We start from the raw sequence: 20567 nt of genomic DNA on the forward strand, positions 1-20567 counted from the left end.
CGGCTATCCAGTTATATAGAGATCAGTGTTGTGGTAGAAGGATTGTGACATTTGCAAGGATTGTGTTGAGTAAAACAAATATTTCGTTTCTCACCTGAATACTACATCGCGTTCTAGCTGGCCGATATCCTTCCCCATAGAATTATAAATAAATATTTTCAATAAAATGATGTCTAGCTATGAGGGTTACAGGATTATGACATCACATGTCCTTATTGACTGATGAGAATTCATGGCCGCATAGTTTTCCCCGTATATAACTGATGACACAAAATAAACTCATAATTTTTCATTACAAAAAATTTATTACCGTAAAAGACGTATAAAAACACTTAATCACAACTTAACAATAGCCATATAATACTGATCGGTGGGCTGAAATAGTATAATGTTAAACTCATCCTAAACACAACTATCTCCACCCCCCTTTCTCCTCTCTTCCTCATCATGTTCAAAGGCTGGATTGTCGCTACCCCGCCTCAAGGACTTGTCCTGAATCCTCCCGAACTTTCCAACGAAGAAGACCTTAACATCACTGGCACAGGAATAATTGAAATTGAGGGAGAACCGCCTCTCAATCTCCTCCAAGCTGCGACCCCTCGTCTCCGGCAGGATGGTCAGTGAGAATATGGCGCCAAATATACTGGCAACCCCGAAGACCAACATGACCAGCTGTATCCCAATGAGATTATTGATCTCCGGATAGGTTTTGACAGCGGTAAATGTCATGATTTGAGCAATTCCCGTGGTGAGTCCCCCCATGACCCCTCTGAACCTCAAAGGATAGAGCTCAGATGTCATGACCCAGGGAAGGGTCAAGTAACCGATCATAGAGAAGCCAACATGGCTGCCAATGCAGATGATGGGTATCCATTTTGGAATAATTCCTGTGTGAATGACTCTTGCCGTTGATATAGTAACTGACAGTGCCGAGACGGCCATTCCAATGGCGCTCGTGCAGGCGAGAGTTGTGCGATCAAAATGGCCGGCGCAAATTGCCCCCAAAATGGCGGCAAGTAGCCGGACGACGCCGATGCCAACACTCACCGCGTACTCGTCAATATCACCACCGATATCTTTGAGAACATTGACAGTGTAGAACAGAATTATGTAGATTCCCGACATTTGCTGGAGAGCGAAGAACACGAAGAGTATGAGAAATGGCTTCCAGAGATTGGGATGCAAAATGGCCGCCGGTAAATTGACTTGTTCGTCCTTTCGATGTTCGACTGAGGCAACTCCGCAGAGCTCTCGGTACTCGTTGTCACAGACTATTCCGGGCCCTCGCAACCAGAGGAGGGACTCTTGGGCCTCGGGGAGGCGTCCTTTCCGGGCCAGCCAGGCTGGACTCTCCGGGATGAGGCGGGTTAGGCCTAGGGAGAGAATGGCTGGGGCTATGCTGATGGCTGCCGTGCACTGCCAGGTGGTCAGGGCACCTAGGGCGTAGCTGCAGAGAACACCCACGGAGACTAGGACAGGGCCGCAGGAGGCCAGCCAGGCCCGTTGACCTGGTGCTGCGATCTGAGAATAATTGAATTGAGCTTTTACAATTGGATGGGTTGAGTGGATGAAGAGAAATCTGCTGTTGGAATATCCATTATGAACATGAAAAATATCCTTCCTCAATGAAATCAATACTAATATATTGTATTCGAATAAGAAGTATTATTACTCTTTTCAATTATTGAATAACCGATATAATATGGTGTGTCAGGATTTGAATTTAATTTTCAGTTCCCTAAGGATTCCATTTTGTTTTTCATTTTGGCTTTGAATCCACAACCTTCAAATTACTGGACTGATACCCTTATTACCAATTAATTTCCAAATCCTGATGTTGGCAATAATTACCTCTGTGACGTATAGATAAAGCGCATTAGCCATTCCCGCGCCGATACCACTGATAAATCTTCCGATGTAGAGCATCGATATATTCGTTGACAGTGCTATGAACAACCATCCAGCTGCGTGAGGCAGTGTGGCCAGGGCTATAGTTGCTCTCCTCCCGAAACACTCGGCCGTCGAACCAGCGATGAGTGCACCAAGTGGGTTCGATATTACACCCAATGACGCTATCCATGACGCCTCGATTATACTTGTCAAATTTGATTCGAGTAATTTTGGTATCAACACAGCACTGAAACCTTGCGACAGTCCGAGGGATATCTGACCTGAATGCGCTGCTAAACTCGCTATCACCTAGATGAGATAAACATCCATTGTATTATTCATCGTGTGCAGGGTCAGATGTGTTTGGTGCGAAGGTGAGTACAAATTTAATTTGTCTGCGCATTCCTAGGGGGCGTGGATCAAGGGTCAAATGGGAGAGGCGAGGCGAACGACCTTAAGGGTCAAACGGAAGAATAAATCAGGTCCTTAGAGTTAGAGCAGAGTCGCTCACCTCTCACGCTTGACTCTTCTGATACTTTCGCTTGTCTCTCCCCATTAACTTGTCCTTATACAAATGAAAAAAAAAAAAGATTCCTAAAACGCGCAAATTGGTAGCAACTTACACCTCTGGCATCTGTAGACTTGAACGTTTTCCACCAGAATTTGAATTGATTCAACATTGCTTTCCCAATTGGCAGACCCTGCGGAAAAAATTAGAGGGAAGAAAATTAGCCTGATTCAATTATATTTACATAGGCATTAAGCAGTTGAATAGATAATCATTGGTGTTGTAAAGTGACATCAAATGCGAATCACACATCAACGCATCCGATCAAATGTTTCAATTGAATGATAGCGGCGATTACAGCAGGGCCTCAAACTGTTTAAGGGACGATGACTAACGGATTCAGGAGTCACGAGACAATATCACGTGTCTTACTTTGGCACTAACAACATTTCCGGTTGACAATGGGGGATTTGCAACAATTTTTTATTTGTCATTCGATTGTGATAATTGGGACACTCTTCATTAGTCTTTGGTTAGCGCGAGAAGGGATGGGTTTTAGGAGGAAATGTGACAAAAACTTTTTTGCAGCCGGCGAAATTTCCCACCAAAAATGTTCTCCAAGGTTTTTCGCTAGGGGCGTTAATTAACGTGATAATTAGACGAATTCATTGTCGAGTTGAATTTTCACTTGAATTTAATTTGACTAAAATGTATTTACGTTACATTCGGAATATCTGGAGAACGACTAGATGTAGAAGACAGCAACAAAAAAATTTTTTGTAGCTATTGAAATTTTCTACAAAAAATGTCTTAACATTTTCTCTTGAAACCACTTATTATCGAGATAATTGAATACTTTACATAGGGAAAATTCGAAAAATTAGGCGATTCCGTTACGTTCCACCACTTCACTATCAGCTCATCCCCAAAAGATTTCTCATTCATCACATGGAATAACAATATTTAAATAGATATACATACATAAAAAATGTAACACCACTCATAATCACCAATTTCGCAACATGATTCCATTGTAATTCGATCGTTTAACCGAGGTCAAATATTGTATATCCGTTTCGAATTGCCTATGAGCTCTGATATTCAGGGATAACATAATAGTAATGCAAACTACTTACCAGTGAGAACCTACTGGAGAATCCAAAAAATATTTGATATCACGATATCAAATATTTCGATATTTCTTCCTCTGTTCAATTTACCAAACTAGAAATTCTAAACTTCATTCACATTTCTATGACGATGTTATCCAATAGTTCGGATGATGAAAAAATAGCAATCACGTGTAGTGTATGAGTTTTCGAGTCTAACTGAGAAGAATCGCTGCAGGTCTGTGGACTTATATACACTCAGTGAGTTTCGTCGAGATGAAAAGGGAAGAGATGTAAAATGTTTGGCGCTGGTTTGCGAATTCGTGCAATAGGAAAACTCTTATTACAGGGAGGCGATGTTGGAAGTCATGATGATTTGTAGAAATAATTTCTTTATTTTTCATTTATTTAGTATTCTTGTTTTTCATTCTTCAGCTCGGCTATTTCATTACAGTCAAACTTTTAATTCCAGAAGTAATTTTTATGTGTTGTGGAGGTAAAATTGTTCAAGATAGTCTGAGCGATTTGATAAATTTTGGGAAAATAAAATCAATTATAAGATACTTTGTTACCAACAAAGTTGAGTAGAGCAAGAGGCTTGAGAGAATCAGATAATGTACAAGGCTTGAGGAAGAATTACAAAAAGACAAAAACGTTCCTGGAGTCTGGACAAATTTCAGCGTCAACCGTATCAATAATTAAAAAGGAAGGGTTTAGATTAATAACATCAAGTGCTGACGATTTCAATAGCTTCATTCACATTCTGATAATTCAAATTCAAATACGAATTGTGGCCTGATGAATGATTCCTTGCAGTAAAGAGATGATCTCAAAATGTTATTTCGAAAATTTTATATCCACCTTTAATCGCAGTTTCGTTGTTTCCACTTCGTACTTTGAACTCAGTAAAAATCCTTTGGGTGACAAACTTTTATAAGAATTGAGTAGTTGAGAATTATGTGGCAGTAGATTCAGTAACCAAGTGGTTAGCCGTGATACAGTTCGTCCTGAGAAGACAAGATTTTAGGAAAAAATATCAAAGATCATTTAATCTAGAAAGTTAGTGGTGATTTTGTCATCTAATTTTTCAGGTCTAGATGTTATTCTCCATAGAATTGCCTAGCGAATTTGCTAGATTTTTCTATGAACTTTTTTCATACATTCTCTTTGCACAAGTTAAACCTCCCCCAGCGATTCTCAAAAACAACTTCAACGAGTCACATAACGTACACAACATTTCCAAGACATCATTACTAAATGATTTCCATCGCCCTCTCCCCTTCCCCGGCAGTCTCTCATTATTACTGATATGACTGCTAATTCCCATCACGATCATGACCATTGTTTACCCGGATCTCTCCTTCTGAAGGATTGACTCCCTGATGAAAAAAATAAAAGAAAAAAATCCAGGATCTGTTCCTTGTTATTTTCTCCGATATTAAAATACCGTTGAGGCGGAACAGTTTCGCGATCGCCCCGGGGTAAAAAGATTCTAACGACGTGTTGATCGGTTGCTGCCCTCTATCATTTTTTTTAATCTCGTAATCCTCTCCTTGCCATTCGGCGATGACTGAATCAACCTTCAATGAAAGTTATTCCCCAGCCAAGGATCCCTGAAACGGATTAGTAGAACGGAAGATATTCTTTATGATGCTTGATTCGTTTCCGGAATGTCAAATTTATCGAGCCTGTCGGGATTTATCCTTCGAATGGTAATTTATTTTCGCAATCAGAGATTATGAAATTGGAATGAAACATGACTTTGCTTTTAATAGAAGTGAAAATTCATTTTTTTTATTCATTTTATTGAAATTTTTGCACTAAGAAATTTAAACAAATAATGAATTCATGAATATGAAATTAATTAATTAATTAATAATACTTAAAATTCAATTGAAATGAAGAATAATATTTGCTTTGATTCCCTCATTTTTTCATTTTTTAAAAATTTCTGTTCAACAAAGTTATGTTAACTGAACGAAGACTTTTAATTTTAAAAAATATTATAAATAAAAGTTGTCAAAAAATTGAAAAAAATATTCATCGCTCAGATTACATTGGCTTGCCTCATTCGTCTCCTGTGTTACGATTTAGCGAACCGTGAGCATTGAATAAGTGGATTCTATTTTCCTGCTTGTGTATGGAAAATTCTAGGGAGATTTGTACAATAAGAAACAGCCAGCACGCTGAAAAAAACCCGCAAAGGAGGAGCGGCGAGGCGAGGGGGAGATTAATTCAGAATGAACAGTGGAAGGAAACTTCCTCAATTTCCGTTTTGCCTGTTTTGCATCATTTTTTTGCTTTTCCGGCTCGAATATTAGGAAAGGTATTGAATTTTTATGTCTAAATGGAAAATCCATTTCGAGAAATGACGAGCATTGTTTTTTCTTGGTCTTTATCGTATTCAAATTGTATTGACATTCTTCAAGGTTCATCACTATCTTGTGATCTAATGGGACGATTAGAATGATTCTATTCAGGAATTCCTATACAAATTCCTCGGCTACAATTTTATATTTTTTGTTTGTTTTTTTTTTAATGAAAAGAAAAGAAAAATAGAGTATTATACTCTTCCATAAAAAAAATCAGGAGAATTCCATGTTTCTATACAACTTATTCTATTGAAATATTTTCTATAGGAATTCCTCAATAGGAATTTTCAGAGTTTTTTTCACGCCATTCTTCTTCCCTCTTCATTGAACAAATCACAGAAAAGAACTTGGAAAATTTCAGCCGAGGAATTTCTACAGAAAATTTCTCAACAGCAAATGCTGTATAGAAACACGAACTAAATTCGGGAAAGAAAATTTGCACTCATCCAATCAAATAATTGATTAGTTTGCCAATCCTTCCAGAGGTTTCCACACTTAATCCTCCCCCCAACAAATAACGAGATTATTTTTTTCCTCAAGATAAATTGATGGAAGTCTCCAGAGACAATTGAAAAATATTTTTTTTCCACTCAATCTGAATGAAGTGGGGATATTTTTCCGATTGTCCTTGTTAAAATAATTTCAAACTGTACGTGAAGTGCATCATGAGAACCGGGAGAGGGGGCGGGCCGACGGGCGGACGAGAGGAAGACAAATGCAATCTCTGCTTCCGATTGGCATGGCAATTAATTGCCATACCAATCGCTTCAACTGATAAGAGTCGTCGGACGATAATGGTTGCATCATAATTACACGTTTGTTGTTACCTCAGTCAACAAGAGTCAGGGGGAAGGACGTTTGCTGCACTCTGATTCGTCATCGTCGATGAAAATTAATTTTTTTTCAGCAATTTTATTGATTATACAATCAATGAAAAAATCGTAATTTATTGATCAACGATTTGCGTCAGTATTTTCGACTCCGGTGGCTGTTCATGATTGAGGAACAGGTGATAAACTAGTTTTGCTCATCAATATTAAAGGAAGTCTGGTGGAATTGGTTCAAAGTCAGGATTTTTTCATTTAAGCTTATGCTTCTAGTTGTTTCTGGTTTTCAAAGTAATTTTTTTTGTCATTCCGGCCGTAAGGCAGCGTTTCACGGATCTCTGCCTATGGCCGTTATGACAAAAAATATTGTTCGTCATACGGCCAAAAAAATTTTTTCTGACGAATATGATTGCAGCCAAAAGTTTTTTTCGGCCTAATGACGAAATATACTAATTACTAATCATTCCCTTTGCACTCGTAAAATAATGAAGCATAATTTTTCGATGAAATCAGGTGAATCATTAGCTTGCATAAAAACTTATTTACAAATAAGTGAAGAGTCTATTGCATTAGTAACGTAACGATAAAATAATCATAGTGATAGCTGATTGATGTAAAGCATTGAATTACGCAATTTTACGTGGTTTATGAAGAACCTTGGCAATGACCACTGCCGGCATTCAGAGGTTGTTGTTACGTTGTTCTTCTAACGCGTCTAACTCTCGTGTCGTTAGCTCTATCGCACGCAGGACATTAGAATAGTTTTATCTGTCTATCGGGTGAATCAGTGAGGATGCGGTAGAGAAAGACGGGGTAATGACGGGTAATTATCCGCGATGAGATGAGAATTCATATTTAATTCACAACTAAATTCGCGGTAATTTCGTAAAAACGGGGAATTTTATTTAATTTTTGTATTTTACAATACATTTTTTTTACGGAGCATGTGAGAGGTGTTATTAGGTTTCGATATATCGTATTTGGAGACTCCTTCGTAATTTGCTGAAGATACGCGGAAAATTTTTAATTGCTCTGTTGTTTACATATCTAATTTAGAAAATTGTCAAGCAATTTTTTTACGAGGGAAAAAATACTTTTTTTTTAACATCCTCTTCTCATTAATGAATAATTAAAACTTTTCGAATTTTTTCTAGTTTTGTAATTTCGCCTGTAATTTTCAAAAATTGCAGAGTTGAAAAAATTATGTTTTTGTTTTCCATCAAAATATCTGAAGAACGAGTGATTTTACGTAAAAATGTCACAAACCTTTTTTGTAGCTGACAAAATTTCCAACAAAAAAACTCTTTTGATATTTTCTCCCAAAATTATTCATCAATGAGATAATTCAAGAACAATCCAAATGGAAAAATGCACTCGTTCCATTTTCACTCAATTCAATTTCCGGCAATTCCCGATGAATTTCGGGAGACACTCGTGGGATTCTACACGTGGGGAGAGACACCCTCATCTCCCGCACAATGGCGCTGTTCGCTCGTGCAACAGCGAATAAATCATTATTCAGGATAAACTTTTGTTCTAATTTGTCATCTCATCAGTGTAGACTGCCAAAATCGTCATCACTCTTGGACAATTCGAGTTTTTTTGGGGAATGTCGGAGGATAACAACCAGTAGTGTTCGAACGATCATTCCAACCTCAAAATTTTGTGGTAAACAAGGTATTTATCATCGCATTCTCTCCTATTTACTTATTTTATTAATCATTAGGGACTAATGTTTCCGGGGAATTTCAAATCTTTTCAGTAGAAAACAATCAATAAATGAATGTTTCAATGTATTTTGTCACCACAAAGGGCTGCTTTCACCTTCCAACCGGCCCGAGCCTTCGATAAAGACTCGAAACGAATGTTGAAATTTCTTCATTGTTGTTTTGCAATAGATTCATGCATTTCTTTCAATTTAGAAAATTAATTAACGCAAGGAATTGATCATTGAAAAACGAGCACAATTTTCTAATTATCTTGATAATTACTAATTCTAGGAGAAATTTTTTCGTGGAAAATTTTCTCATCTGCAAAAAAGTCATTTTCAGTTTCTTCTAAATTCACTAATTCTCGAGATATTTTGGATCTGAGAAAGATCAATGTATCTTCTCAAAAATCAAACTTGGTAATAAATTAATCCAGTCATCCCCGTGTATGTTCATGAACATGCATGTTCTTGGAGCAAATCCCAAGAGACATTTGCCCTGGAATCATTCGTCGATAAATGCCTCCAGGGTTAAATTTTTTAATTATTCCCATTGTGACATTGATCACGAGATAATTAATAGTGAGGATCTTTCCAAGGTGAAGAGGGGAGCGGCGATGACCTAGAGCCATCGGTCGAAGTATTCGATAAATTCTTGTGGACTCGTAGGAGAGAATCCAAGAGGACTGTCATCATCCAAGTACAATCACCAAATTCTTACAATGACTTGTACTCGTACTGCGTTGAATTTGGGCCCATCAACAGCATGCACCACTATATTGTTTCTAAAAATATAGTGAGTATCTTCTACTTCGAATAGACGAACAAATTTCAATGAAAAACCTAGCGAATTCTACAGATAATTCTGTTGGATTTTCACTGAACTTCTACTGAAAATTTTTCTAGTGAATTTTTCATCCAATTAAGGTAAATGTACCTATGCCCGTCTTTGTCCCTACGCTCGTTCAGATCCTGCCAGCTATGATATTTCAATCATTTTCATAGTCCCAAGGGTCTATTAAGAGTGAAGTACGATTGGAGTTATTATTTTAGTTAATGAGAAAAGTTATAGACACCAATGCAGAGTGATTTATTGAATAATAAGAGAGAAAAATCACATTCACATCAACTCGTGCTACGACAGAGTTAATTCTTAAGCCACAAGTTAAGAAACTCGCAATTTTAAAACATTGATATCTCCGTTGCAATAGTAAAATGGAATTAAAAATCCCTTGGCTAAGGTTTCGAATAGTTGAAAATTTAATAAAAATGCATAAATTATAGTAATATCCGGATATTTCTCTGAAATATTGCCAATTAAAAGAATAGGCACAATGAAAATGGCATCGATCCTACGCTCGTTTTGCACCCAACTGTCAACTGGTAACGGACTAAACGGATGAAAAAATCATTTAAAAGGTTGGACTGTCCAATGAAAATATAATTTTGTGCATCGAGATTTTTTTAAATGTTGTTTTATCACAAAATCAACATGCGATGTAATTAGTTCGGATATAACCTTTCCATATCACTCAAATCACGAGACGAGAATAGGGACATGTGTCAAACGAGCATGGGGACACCTGAACGAGTGTAGGGACATGGGACTGTTCACATTCATCGACGATTATTTATTCAAAAATAGTAATTATCATAATTAATATAAATAAATTCCAATTCTGAAGGTCGCATCTTCACGCTCATTTCGATAGAAATACTGGACTAATAATGTGTTCACCTTAGCTAGACGAGCGTAGGGTCATTTACCTTATATGATTCAAAATCTACAAATGGAATGAAATGTAAACAAAAACTGAAGAAAATATGATTTAAACACAAAACATTAACTACAAGTATTTTCCAGCATTTTTTTCTAGTCGAATTCAAAGACCTTGAGAGTCACAAGGCAGTATTGGCTGCTGCCACACACATCAACCATCAAGACTCCATTCCTACGTATTCCTACATGCTCTGGTTCAGAAATGTCCCGAGAAAATCCAAGAAAGAGACGGTTGATATACCACCACCGGTTGTTGCCACTGGAGACAGACCCAGTGAGGAGAAAATACATCAAGAGCTCATGTCCGCACATTCTGTAAGTCAAATTAAGTTCTAATTCTCACCCATTTTTCATATTCAGTAATAGGAAAAATCAGTATGAAACCCTGAATAAATCGAGAATGGTTGCACGTCTACAAATAATTACAACTTATGGAACGAACGTATATTGATCGCTCATTATCATAACGACGAGTTTTCTTAATCTGGCTCGTGTTTCCGACCGAATATTCGTGTAGGATGGACATTTTCATTCCATAACTGCCCAATTATTTCGGAAACAAGTGGTTTTAGAAGTGTTATTGGGACAATAATCAAGCAGTTGATGCATTCAAATAGATTTCCAAACAAATGGAACTCCTTCACAACATGTGGCAGCTAGACGATGTCTCCACACGCCTCAGATTCATGACAGCCCTCCAAATGGAGATCAGTTTCTCTAGTTTATTCCCAAACACAATTGTCCTGCCATTTGGGTCATCTGTCAATGGATTCGGAAAAAGTGGCTGTGATCTGGATTTAGTTATGACCCTAGACAGTGAAAAACAAGAGAAAATAGCTAGTAGATTTGTCTTTCAAACGAAATCATCTCTCCCTGATGAAAGAGCACAGACGCAAAAATCAATGGAAGTCATCTCCAACGTTATGCAGTACTTCATACCTGGTATCAGGAATGTCAGGAGGATTTTGCATGCGAGGGTGCCAATTATAAAATATGATCATAGTTTAACAGGTCTAGAGTGCGACCTCAGCATGACGAACATGTGAGTTATCGCATAATTCGTTAAAAATAAAATTACGAGAAGAAACAAACCGCCTTTAATCTTCAATAACTCGAGAACTGCAGATATGAAATTTCCCTACTTTTTTTTTACTTTCAAGATATTTTTTCAATCTTCAAAATGAGATGTGACTCATCTGAATCGTATCATTTGCCTCGGCGATATTGACCATTGAAGACGGTACAACAGACACACCTTAATGAATAGAATGAGAGTTATGAGAGTCATCGATTCTAGGTCTGCTGTCTACATGTCAGAACTGTTGTATATTTTCGGAGAACATGATGTCCGAGTAAGGCCCTTAGTATTCACCATAAGACAGTGGGCGACTTCAGTGGGAATCACCAATGTCAATCCTGGGGGGTGGATCACAAATTTTTCTCTCACATTACTAGTTATGTTCTTCCTTCAGCATAAGAAGATACTGCCTTCTATAAATACGATGAGGAATCTTGCGAGTGAGTACAACTGATAGGAGACTTCATTATTTATGATGAGTTTATTATTTTCACTACTCCATTGTTATTTCAGGGTCTTCAGATGTTCGTCTGACCGAGACCTGTATCGATTGTACATTTATAAGAGATCCAAAGATGATTCCATCAGTCAACTCGGAGGACTCTCTCGAGTCGTTATTGTGTGATTTTTATAACTTTTATGCGGTTTTCGATTTCTCAACGAAGGCAATATGCCTTGGAGAGGGCACGAGTCTGTACAAACCGGATACATCTCCATTATTCATCTGTAATCCGTTGGAGAAGGCTCTGAATGTCAGTAAAAACGTGACTCCTCCGGAAGTCATGAGGTTCATAAATGCTGTGAAGAATGCTGCGATGCTGTTTGAAGAGGGATTCGAGGGAAATAACAGGGGAATTCTGGACATTTTCGCGGAGAAACGACCGCAGAAGAAGTACTCCATCCTGGGGAGGGGTAATAATAATAATAATAATAATAAAAAAGTGAGAATCGCTGAGTTATTTCGGGATGAAAGTGTTGACAAATTAAATGATGAAATGCCGAGGAGTAATCAGTGGAAGAAGGAGAGGGCGAGACGCAGGTGACTGGATCCGAAAAATATCAAATGATAATTTATTATTTTATGTAAGTGAATTATCACGGGAGGATTCTGTGAGTTTTGTAAATAAATTCGATACGTTTAATTACTTACTAAAGTTGTTGTAATGAAATTGTAATACCCAGATGAAATTTCAACTCACAGCCTTCAGATTACTGGACTAATACTCTTACCAATTGAATTATGTGTAAACAGCATTTTGTTTACAAAGAAATTTTGCACTGCAGCTTGGAGTATTTCGACGGCGCAATTTTCGTTCGTTTTATTTTTTATTAAACTTTCCAGGAATTACTCTATTACTCTACACATGAGAAACAAGGTGCATGGTTCAATATTTTTATTTCCATCCCATAATAATATTCCAACAATACCATCATCGATTTTATAGTTCTTCAATATTACGTATCTTATCATTTTTCTCCATCAAGTGCTTAAACCACAGTATATATATATATATAATAACGTACAATGAGCATTAGCAACGTGATACCACACGTTGGGAAATATTCAATTCAATTTGTCGTCCATTCATTAAAACGTAATTGCCCATACGTCTGTCGGCGTGGCTATTAGGCTCAAATATCCAGACACAGATGAGTATGAACTCAGGACCACATCCCTTAATACCAATTTAAATATAGATTCTTCGATAATAACGGTCGTTCAATGTTTATCATTATTTTGGATCTATTTTCCATTGATTCAATTAATTTAAATTCGTTATTTACCGTTGTTGGCAGTGTCAATTTACTAGCTCATAATCATCTTTCCTTCGTCTCGTAATTAATCTCATAATAAACGGCCATTTTTGTTTCTGTTTGATTAACGTTTCGATTTAATCCATCAAGTTAACTACATTTTTTTTCTTTATACTAGCTTTTCTATAATGAATAACTATTGGAAGGCTCTAAGTGCTTCATCAATCTTCACGACGAATTCCTTCGTATTTTTCATCCTCAATGGGCAGCATTTTTTTTTTACATGGATTGGAACATAATTTATCATTCCGATTTATTACAGCAGGAATGTGATGTGATAAAAAGAGAGGACAAAGTGATTCCAGAGGTAAAGGCCAATTTTTGGACAAATCATCTTAAACAGATGAGGCGATGAGAAAGCTCTAATGAAAATGATGAAATAAACAATCAACAAACTCAATTTGTTTTGCTTTTACGATGATGCCTATGGTGATGTGCATGATGATGCCTCTGAACCCTGGTCTCTTGTACCGCAGCAACGAGAGTCCTAACAGCCTCCTCGTGGCCCTCGAAGCTGTCAGCTTTCTTCAATGGTCCAAGACCAGTTGCACTGGCTTCGGCAGCAGCAACAGCTGCTGACGATCTTTTGCTCTTGGGACGGGGAAATGTCTCCCAAGACCGTTGTTTCTGTACAAGACTAGCTGTTGACTTGGACTTGGGTGTTGGTCCGATCAATACAAGCAATGTTTTCCTAGTGTCTTGGCTCATTGGTCCACCAATTGTTCCCTCAGCAATGCTCGATCTTCTGCTGTTGCCAGAGCCTGTTGTTGAGAGACTGTCACAACTAGCTCGTCTCCTTCGTCTTCCATCCGATGACGCAGACTTATCACCACTATAAAAAACATCCTCAGAGTCACTGGCCGGATAAACCTTGACTGATTTTTGAATGGATGTCGACGAACTCGTTGGCAATGTCTGGGATTTCGATTGTTGAGACTGAAGTTTCGGTTCTTCTTGTGGCACAGCGTGAATCTGGGCCTGTACCCTTGATTTTTTAGCTTCACCGAGAGTCGAAGCCTCCGATATTCGTTGGTACTCACTTTCTTCCGCAGCACCTTGAAGATAAAGCCCAATCATCAGTGAATTATACTCCTTGCTAATATTTAGTCATAGTCATAGACACTACCATGTCAAATATCATGCAATTCACCTGTCGAATGGGCTTGCTGTTGTTGATGAGAATCAGCCATTTTGTCGCCGTGATCTATGATGTCGCCACAGGTGTCCTTTAACGTTCTGTATAAAGACCTCACCTTGCTACTTGATGCCTGGCCAGGTGGTGTCTTGGGTTTAGCCTGGTCAGGTGACTTTCTTGATCGTCTCGTTTGACTCCTGTCGCGACCACCGTCCTCCCGACCCGGTGACTTCTTCCTATCCTCCCTCGTCCGTGCTTTCTCGATCAATTGACTCAATACACCGCGCTTCGCTTCTGATGATTTGGCAGTGCCGTAGACAATTATATTACCTCCAGAGTCCAGGAGGGCTCCAACACCACCTGATGGTGTACGACTTCTTGCTGGCGGCACCTCTTTGGATTCTGAAAAATTATCACTGCGATGACAACACGCACGAAATAAAATTAAAAAAGAAAAAATTAATAAAAAAGAGTAGTGAATTTGATGGAAAATCAGGAGATTTTCTTCTTTTTATGCAACTTTTTCTACAGGAGTCTCTCCTTTGATGATGAAAAAAATGAATGTGAAAATTCCTCCGTTCAAATAGGAAATATCTCCGACTTCCAAGTAGTTGTCAAACCTTTCACATAGAGAATATTGTCAGCAACTCCTCCAGTCTTGCCATGCCTGCAATCCTTGGTCGGCACCGATCCCTGTCCCTGTGGGTCTTGCATCTGCATCCTCGTGAAGTGATCCAACAACGCCTGGAGATGTTGATGGCCAGCAGCATCGGCAGCAGCCGAGCTCATCTCTCCGGCCGTTATTCCCGCTGAAAAGGACTTGACAAAGGGCTCCAACTGCTGCGTAAGACTCTGCAGCTGCTTCACCTCCCCCCTCAGCGTAAGAATATCATTCATCTGCGAATGGAAAATCTCCTTCTCGATATGAATTTTGCAGAGCTGCTCCTCCCACAGTGCATCGAAGATATTCCTCAGTCTCTCGAGCTCGATCTGGTGGTGCTCCAGCTGCTGCTCAAGCAGCCGACAGTCCCTCGTCACATGCTCGTACCTAGAGCCCAACGGCGGAGTGTTTGCCCTCCTCAACATGGCGACATCCCTGTGCAATTCCCCCAGTCTCTCCTTAACGGTGATCAACTGTTGACTCAGATCCTTCAGTTGAGAGTCGAAGTTGCGGCAGTGGCTGGAGAAGGGGCCACTGTCGGGTCCCCCCGATTTTTGGCTCCTGGGGGGTGTCTTCGAGCTCTGGAGCAAGTGGCCCTGGTCATTGTGATTGGTGCCGTGTGTGTGAGAGTCATAGAGAGAGTCCTTGTGCCCCTGTGATTGGGCCAGAAAAGACTGCAGTGACCTTGCGAATTCGGCGCGATAATTCATCTTGAGGTGGGCTGATATGAGTGAGGGTCTGGACGGATGGCCCAACTGTGCCACTCTCCCCAGCCTCTCCAGCATCGGGTGGGCTAGCTCGAGAAATTGGTACTTGGTGGCACCACTGGTGAAGACAGTGCACAGCATCAGGTGCATTTGCAGGACTGGCAAGGCTGATCCTAGATTTATCAGTTGGGATCTCACCATGCGGTCTTTACTCTCGAATTGCCGTTGGAGCTCGGAGATTATCGACGAGTGACTTTTGCCGATTGTCTCCTGCATCACCTGGCAGTAGGCGTTCAACGATCGCTTCTCGCTTTCAAGGCTGTGCTTGAGTTCGTCAAGCTGAGATTTTAGGGCTAGTACACCGTCACGCACACCAGCTTGAATCTCGCAGATGGAGTTGGCGGCTTTCTCCATCTTCTTGGAGGCCTGCTGCCAAGCTGTGTCGATGTCCACGCAGTGCATCCTGGCGTCTGCTGGGGTGTCGCGGAAGCAAGTGGCGCACAGCATGGATTTTGTACTCTGGCTGTACATTATGTAGAGTTCTCCGTGGGTGGCGCAGCGACGCTGAGTGTCTTTGGAGCATTTGCTCATGTGAATTACCTCGTGGGTGGAGAACATCTTGGCCCGGTGGGTGTGCTCTCGACAGTGGGTACAGAGGGCCTGGCCTGAAATCAAACACTAGCCATTTTAATTCCCCGCTATTTGCTATCTCTTGGAGTCTATGTTGAAATGGATAAAAAATTTATTAATTTAGATTGACTTTGACTCAATTTACTGTTTTGCTGTTACAATTTATTTTCATATTCCATCAGTCTCAACTAACTCGAGAGTTAGTAAAGTTAAATTCAACGTATTCTCCTTCCTTTATCTTGAAAATGAGACTAAAATCATTCGAATTCTATTGTTTAGTGGCCAGATAAATTTCAAGAGGTCCTTTCGCTTTTCACTCTATTGCTCTATTACTCCTCCACCACTAAATGCATTTCCCATTGTCAACTTCTTCGTGTATTCATTCAAGTTCCCATTGTTTTGTACCTAACAAAAACTCACCACAAGTAGTGCAAAAAAACATTGTCGTTTTGTCTCTTTTGTCGCAATTTGCGCACGCTGGGTTCTCCGAGTTTGCTATCTCAATCAATTGTCGCATCAATTGGTCGGCGGGTGGCAGCTGGCTGCCTTCCTTGAGCTGTGTCATTTGTCTAGGAATTCCACCCACATTCCAGCGCAGCACGAAGTCAAATGGAAAATACAGCATGACATTTCAAAAAATTCTGGTGAATAAATTAATCTCAAAGAGCTTTGATTGTTCAATATTTTCTGCAGAAATTCTTCGATTCAAATTTTCAAAGCTTTCCTATTTGACTTGTCTAATGAAAAGAGAGGAAAAATAAAACTAGGTACTACTTTTTTCTATAAAATAGTTTCTACCGACCGTTTTCTCTAAAAAAAAAATCGTGCAGTGAAGCTGTGGAATCCTTCAATAAAATAATTTAAAAAAAAATAGATTTTCCAATAGAAATTAAACGGAATTTTCTATCGAATTCGCTAGATTTTTAGAAATTAAATAATTTCATGTCTGAAAGCTCAGAGATAAAATCCTCACCCGCATATGGGACAAGTGATCTTGCCATCAATCTGCGTATTCCTCAGACATCTCGCACAAAAAGTATGAAAACAAGACAGCAGACAGGGCTCGGTGTAATAATCCTGACAAACTCCGCAGATCAATGGGTTTCTCATTCCTGAAGTTCCATCGCCGTCTACCCCGTCGCCAGTCGCACCTGTCCCTGCGCTCGCCATCCTGTAACTTCTCTATTCACTGTCAATTCATTTCACAATCTGCAATCATCAAAAAATTCATTTGGAAATATCTCACGATGAAAAAAGACAATGAAGAAAATGTCAAATCGCAGAGTAGAAAAAATAAAATTGAAAAAACGAGATGAATTGATGATTCTTCTTCATCCTCTCTTCTTGTTCTACGTACCCTTGTCACCCCCCACAGACACCTCCACCCCCACCACCACCCCCACCGGATTATTTGATTAATTAATTGTTTATCGTTTCATCGTGGAACGAGTCACAAGCCAAAGTCGCCCGACCACTTCGAGGGCTTTTCCACTTGCGTGCAGCTTGGGTGGGCTGGCTCTAAGGATCTCGTTTTCAGGGGTAGGTTTTACGCATGTGCCAAGTGGTGAGAATAGTCGAGGTAAAATACGTCACAGTGTACTGCAACCAATGGCAGTGGATCCTGCGGTTTTCTAGCCATGTTGGGTTGGATTTTTTTTCTATTCTCCGCATAATACTTCTTTCCCCCTTTTCTTTGAGTCTATCGGGGTGCAGGGGAGAGAGGGCATGCGATGACGTTATGCATGACCTGGGGAATGGGTCAATGGATGTAAACATTTACCGAATTGAAAGGAGCATAATAACGTTTATGAAAACATTCCTGGAGGCGGATTTTCCTTTTTTTCGAGGGATCTCTTTTGAAAATTCCAGAGCATTCAGTTTTTAGTTTTATCTTGTTGAGTTTTTTTAATAGAAAGGTTCGGGGGGCTCGGAAGTAAATAAAGAAGTAATAAAATGCGAGGAAAACTCTGCGCCATGAATTCTCAGTGAAAAGGGGATGGAAAAATATAAAAGTTGGCTGAAAACGATAGTTCATTCTGTTGAAACCGGATGAAGCGAGTTCAGGGTGATCCAAAGACGAGAAATAATTTTAATAAATTTCTGAAAATTCGAGGTGGGGGTGCCGCCATCTTTGAAGCTCCTTACTCGACGAAAGGGGGTATCCAAGCAAGATGGCGGCCTCCATACCTGGCTACCACTTCGTATTTTCTCAACACTTATTGAAATTATTAATCACTTTAATTTATTTCTATTTTCATTTTATTTCTCGTTTTCTCTGCATTTCAGTGATCTCTTAATTCCGTTGTTGATTTAAAGATAAACCTTTAACCAAAATTTCAATCTGTCGAGGTTTTATATAAAATTCATCTATTGAAAAAAATAATACGAATCATCAATCTAAAGAAAAGGGAATAAATAATAATCCGTCAATCAGCATCTTTCCGTTCTTTTTAATTTCAGATGTAATGAAATTATCTTGTTTACTTTTCATCCGAAATTAATGACGAATATAATCTCAGGGTTTTGTTAATTTTGTTCCAAGTAGATTTTATTCAATTTTTAATTCAGTTTTTATGGTGTTGGATTCGAAATTTCCCGGGCATTTTAGTACCCGATGATTGGCGCTACGGACCATTTGTTTGTATTCACCCGTTTCTCAGGGAAAATTGTACATATGAATGAAGAAGAATCCACGAAATTATTGAAATAGGGTGATTTATTGGGTTGTGAAAAATGCCTTCACGAAGCGATGACATCCTCAAAGGCTTCCAAGTGTATCCTTTTTTCAAAAATGATTCCAAAGCGTTCGATTCTGTTGTTCTAGTGTAATAATCGATTCCAAGTGTCATTTGTTGGATGGAATAGCTCTGGCTGAAGGAAATTAGTGGAAAAAAACGAGATAATTGCAGGTTTTCCTTAATTTTTTACATGTTTTTTAATCAGTAATTGGATGAATCTGCGGGATGCCGACAATGGAAAAATTTTGTGGCAGGGGAACGAAGATTTGTGAGTACGATAATGCACTTAACCTGTTCATGAGCAGTCAGAGGGATTGTTTTTCACTGGCACTATTTTATTTTATTTGTTGATGTATTTATCTTGATGCACGAGGGATTTTACAAGGAAATTTCAAAAACTTTTTAATTTTTGGAGGTAATATCAAGACGTGCGGAATATCTTGACATTTCCTTCAGGGATCGATAATTAAAGGGATAATCTGATGAATTTATTGTGAAGCAGAATTTTAATGAGGGATCCATTGATTTTTATTTGAGATTTAGTGGAAAATTTCAGACTTTTTCTGTGAAGACAATTATGGAGATTTAAACTGATTAAACATTTTCAAGGTATTCTTTGACGCTTCAAGATGAGACCTGATTTATCCCAATCGCACATTTTTCTCAAGAGATTTTAATTATTAAGGAAGTCTATTCAACTTCGCCATTCACAACGTCATCCTCGTTGACTAATTCTTCCAATTTCATATTTTATTGTCTCATTAGATCAATTCCAGATGTAGAGCATGAAGCTAGAGTACCAAAGAAAATCCTCAGATGTCGTGAAGTATCACGAGAGATAAACTTCAGTTCCGTGGAGCCATTGGAGAGATTCAGACTGGAGCAGAAAGTCTTGTTCAAGGGACGATGCCTGGAGGAGTGGTTTTTCGAGTTTGGTTTCGTCATACCTAACAGCACAAACACCTGGCAGAGCCTCATCCAAGCAGCTCCTGAGAGTCAAATGATGCCTGCAAATGTCTTAAAGTAAGTTTGAATGATTCACCCTTCAGATGAATGAGTTATATCAATGAAAATTTTCACCAAATTCATTTATTTTTCTTTTGTGCAGTGGAAATGTCGTCATCGAGACGAAATTCTTCGACGATGATCTCTTGGTATCCACCAGTCGAGTTAGATTATTTTACGTTTAGAGTTTTCCAGTCTCTATTAATTTATTTTTGATGAAAAGACGCTAGTCTCAGCACGATTTTATGAATATTTTACAAATAAATCATTCCACAACGAAAGATTTTTGCAATTCATTTTACAGCAGAATAGCATAGTATTGAATTCCCAACGAGCAAAAAAAAACAAAAATATTCCCATTATGATATATTGACCGAGAAATTGATAAAAGACAATTACATCCTCTTAAAATCCATGATTTCTATTGATGATGATCAAATTAATTAGGAAAATGAGTAAACAAATAAATAGAATTTCCCATGGAAGTTTTCTCAATTACAAAAAAAAATCGTTTTCGTAACTGATTACATTCCCAATAAAAGTGGCCTCAAAAATAAATGTCCTGTTATCTTTCTTTGAGATCGAGTAATACCCCCCCCCCCCC

General features: G+C 38.8%; 4 protein-coding genes across 6 annotated transcripts; 2 read left to right on the forward strand and 2 right to left on the reverse strand.

Annotated features, from left to right (window-relative positions):
- Window positions 1–218: 218 nt before the first annotated feature.
- On the reverse strand, window positions 219–3713 carry LOC107037551 (facilitated trehalose transporter Tret1). The gene is made up of 4 exons (XM_015256168.2): window positions 3535–3713; window positions 2514–2591; window positions 1852–2199; window positions 219–1521 (listed from the first exon to the last, which is right to left on the reverse strand). The coding sequence occupies exons 2-4, from the start codon at window positions 2568–2570 to the stop codon at window positions 403–405; spliced, it is 1524 nt and encodes a 507-aa protein (XP_015111654.1). The 5' UTR covers window positions 2571–2591; window positions 3535–3713; the 3' UTR covers window positions 219–402.
- On the forward strand, window positions 1805–12421 carry LOC107037549 (poly(A) RNA polymerase, mitochondrial). Of its 3 annotated transcripts, XM_015256167.2 has the most exons (7): window positions 1805–2264; window positions 8268–8383; window positions 9014–9210; window positions 10279–10509; window positions 10812–11236; window positions 11492–11712; window positions 11786–12421. In XM_015256167.2, the coding sequence occupies exons 1-7, from the start codon at window positions 2248–2250 to the stop codon at window positions 12313–12315; spliced, it is 1737 nt and encodes a 578-aa protein (XP_015111653.1). In that variant the 5' UTR covers window positions 1805–2247; the 3' UTR covers window positions 12316–12421. The 3 variants fall into 3 exon arrangements, with proteins under 3 accessions (XP_015111653.1, XP_015111651.1, XP_015111652.1); XM_015256165.1 differs by lacking the exon at window positions 1805–2264 and having other exon boundaries at window positions 7942–8383; XM_015256166.1 differs by lacking the exon at window positions 1805–2264 and having other exon boundaries at window positions 7942–8383; window positions 9020–9210.
- Window positions 12422–12637: 216 nt separating this feature from the next.
- On the reverse strand, window positions 12638–17603 carry LOC107037489 (RING finger protein 207). Its single transcript, XM_015256056.1, has 6 exons — window positions 17578–17603; window positions 17194–17429; window positions 16641–16789; window positions 14843–16255; window positions 14238–14624; window positions 12638–14142 (listed from the first exon to the last, which is right to left on the reverse strand). Exons 2-6 carry the CDS (start codon window positions 17388–17390, stop codon window positions 13484–13486), a joined length of 2805 nt encoding a protein of 934 aa, XP_015111542.1. The 5' UTR covers window positions 17391–17429; window positions 17578–17603; the 3' UTR covers window positions 12638–13483.
- A 1130-nt stretch (window positions 17604–18733) lies between these two features.
- LOC107037508 (retinal rod rhodopsin-sensitive cGMP 3',5'-cyclic phosphodiesterase subunit delta) lies at window positions 18734–20244 on the forward strand. The gene is made up of 4 exons (XM_015256080.2): window positions 18734–18994; window positions 19164–19226; window positions 19724–19981; window positions 20067–20244. The coding sequence occupies exons 1-4, from the start codon at window positions 18954–18956 to the stop codon at window positions 20146–20148; spliced, it is 444 nt and encodes a 147-aa protein (XP_015111566.1). The 5' UTR covers window positions 18734–18953; the 3' UTR covers window positions 20149–20244.
- Window positions 20245–20567: the final 323 nt, after the last annotated feature.

Source organism: Diachasma alloeum, unplaced genomic scaffold (genome assembly GCF_001412515.2).
Source record: "Diachasma alloeum isolate Michigan unplaced genomic scaffold, Dall2.0 Dall_scaffold_00255, whole genome shotgun sequence".
In the NCBI taxonomy this organism is placed as follows: domain Eukaryota; kingdom Metazoa; phylum Arthropoda; class Insecta; order Hymenoptera; family Braconidae; genus Diachasma; species Diachasma alloeum.

What these genes read in the sequence shown, in the direction of transcription:
- LOC107037551 (XM_015256168.2), bottom strand. Translation starts at nt 2,570, where the DNA reads ATGTTGAATCAATTCAAATTCTGGTGGAAAACGTTCAAGTCTACAGAT. An exon ending in AGTCTACAGATGCCAGAGGT is followed by an intron (nt 2,200 to 2,513) that starts GTAAGTTGCTAC and finishes TATCTCATCTAG; the next exon opens with GTGATAGCGAGTTTAGCAGC. An exon ending in TTTATCTATACGTCACAGAG is followed by an intron (nt 1,522 to 1,851) that starts GTAATTATTGCC and finishes AATTATTCTCAG; the next exon opens with ATCGCAGCACCAGGTCAACG.
- LOC107037549 (XM_015256165.1), top strand. Translation starts at nt 8,185, where the DNA reads ATGGCGCTGTTCGCTCGTGCAACAGCGAATAAATCATTATTCAGGATA. An exon ending in AAAATTTTGTGGTAAACAAG is followed by an intron (nt 8,384 to 9,013) that starts GTATTTATCATC and finishes GATCTTTCCAAG; the next exon opens with GTGAAGAGGGGAGCGGCGAT. An exon ending in TACGATGAGGAATCTTGCGA is followed by an intron (nt 11,713 to 11,785) that starts GTGAGTACAACT and finishes TTGTTATTTCAG; the next exon opens with GGTCTTCAGATGTTCGTCTG.
- LOC107037489 (XM_015256056.1), bottom strand. Translation starts at nt 17,390, where the DNA reads ATGGCGAGCGCAGGGACAGGTGCGACTGGCGACGGGGTAGACGGCGAT. An exon ending in ATCACTTGTCCCATATGCGG is followed by an intron (nt 16,790 to 17,193) that starts GTGAGGATTTTA and finishes TGGAATTCCTAG; the next exon opens with ACAAATGACACAGCTCAAGG. An exon ending in ACAGCAAGCCCATTCGACAG is followed by an intron (nt 14,143 to 14,237) that starts GTGAATTGCATG and finishes TTTATCTTCAAG; the next exon opens with GTGCTGCGGAAGAAAGTGAG.
- LOC107037508 (XM_015256080.2), top strand. Translation starts at nt 18,954, where the DNA reads ATGCCTTCACGAAGCGATGACATCCTCAAAGGCTTCCAAGT. An exon ending in TGGCAGGGGAACGAAGATTT is followed by an intron (nt 19,227 to 19,723) that starts GTGAGTACGATA and finishes TTGTCTCATTAG; the next exon opens with ATCAATTCCAGATGTAGAGC. An exon ending in ATGCCTGCAAATGTCTTAAA is followed by an intron (nt 19,982 to 20,066) that starts GTAAGTTTGAAT and finishes TCTTTTGTGCAG; the next exon opens with TGGAAATGTCGTCATCGAGA.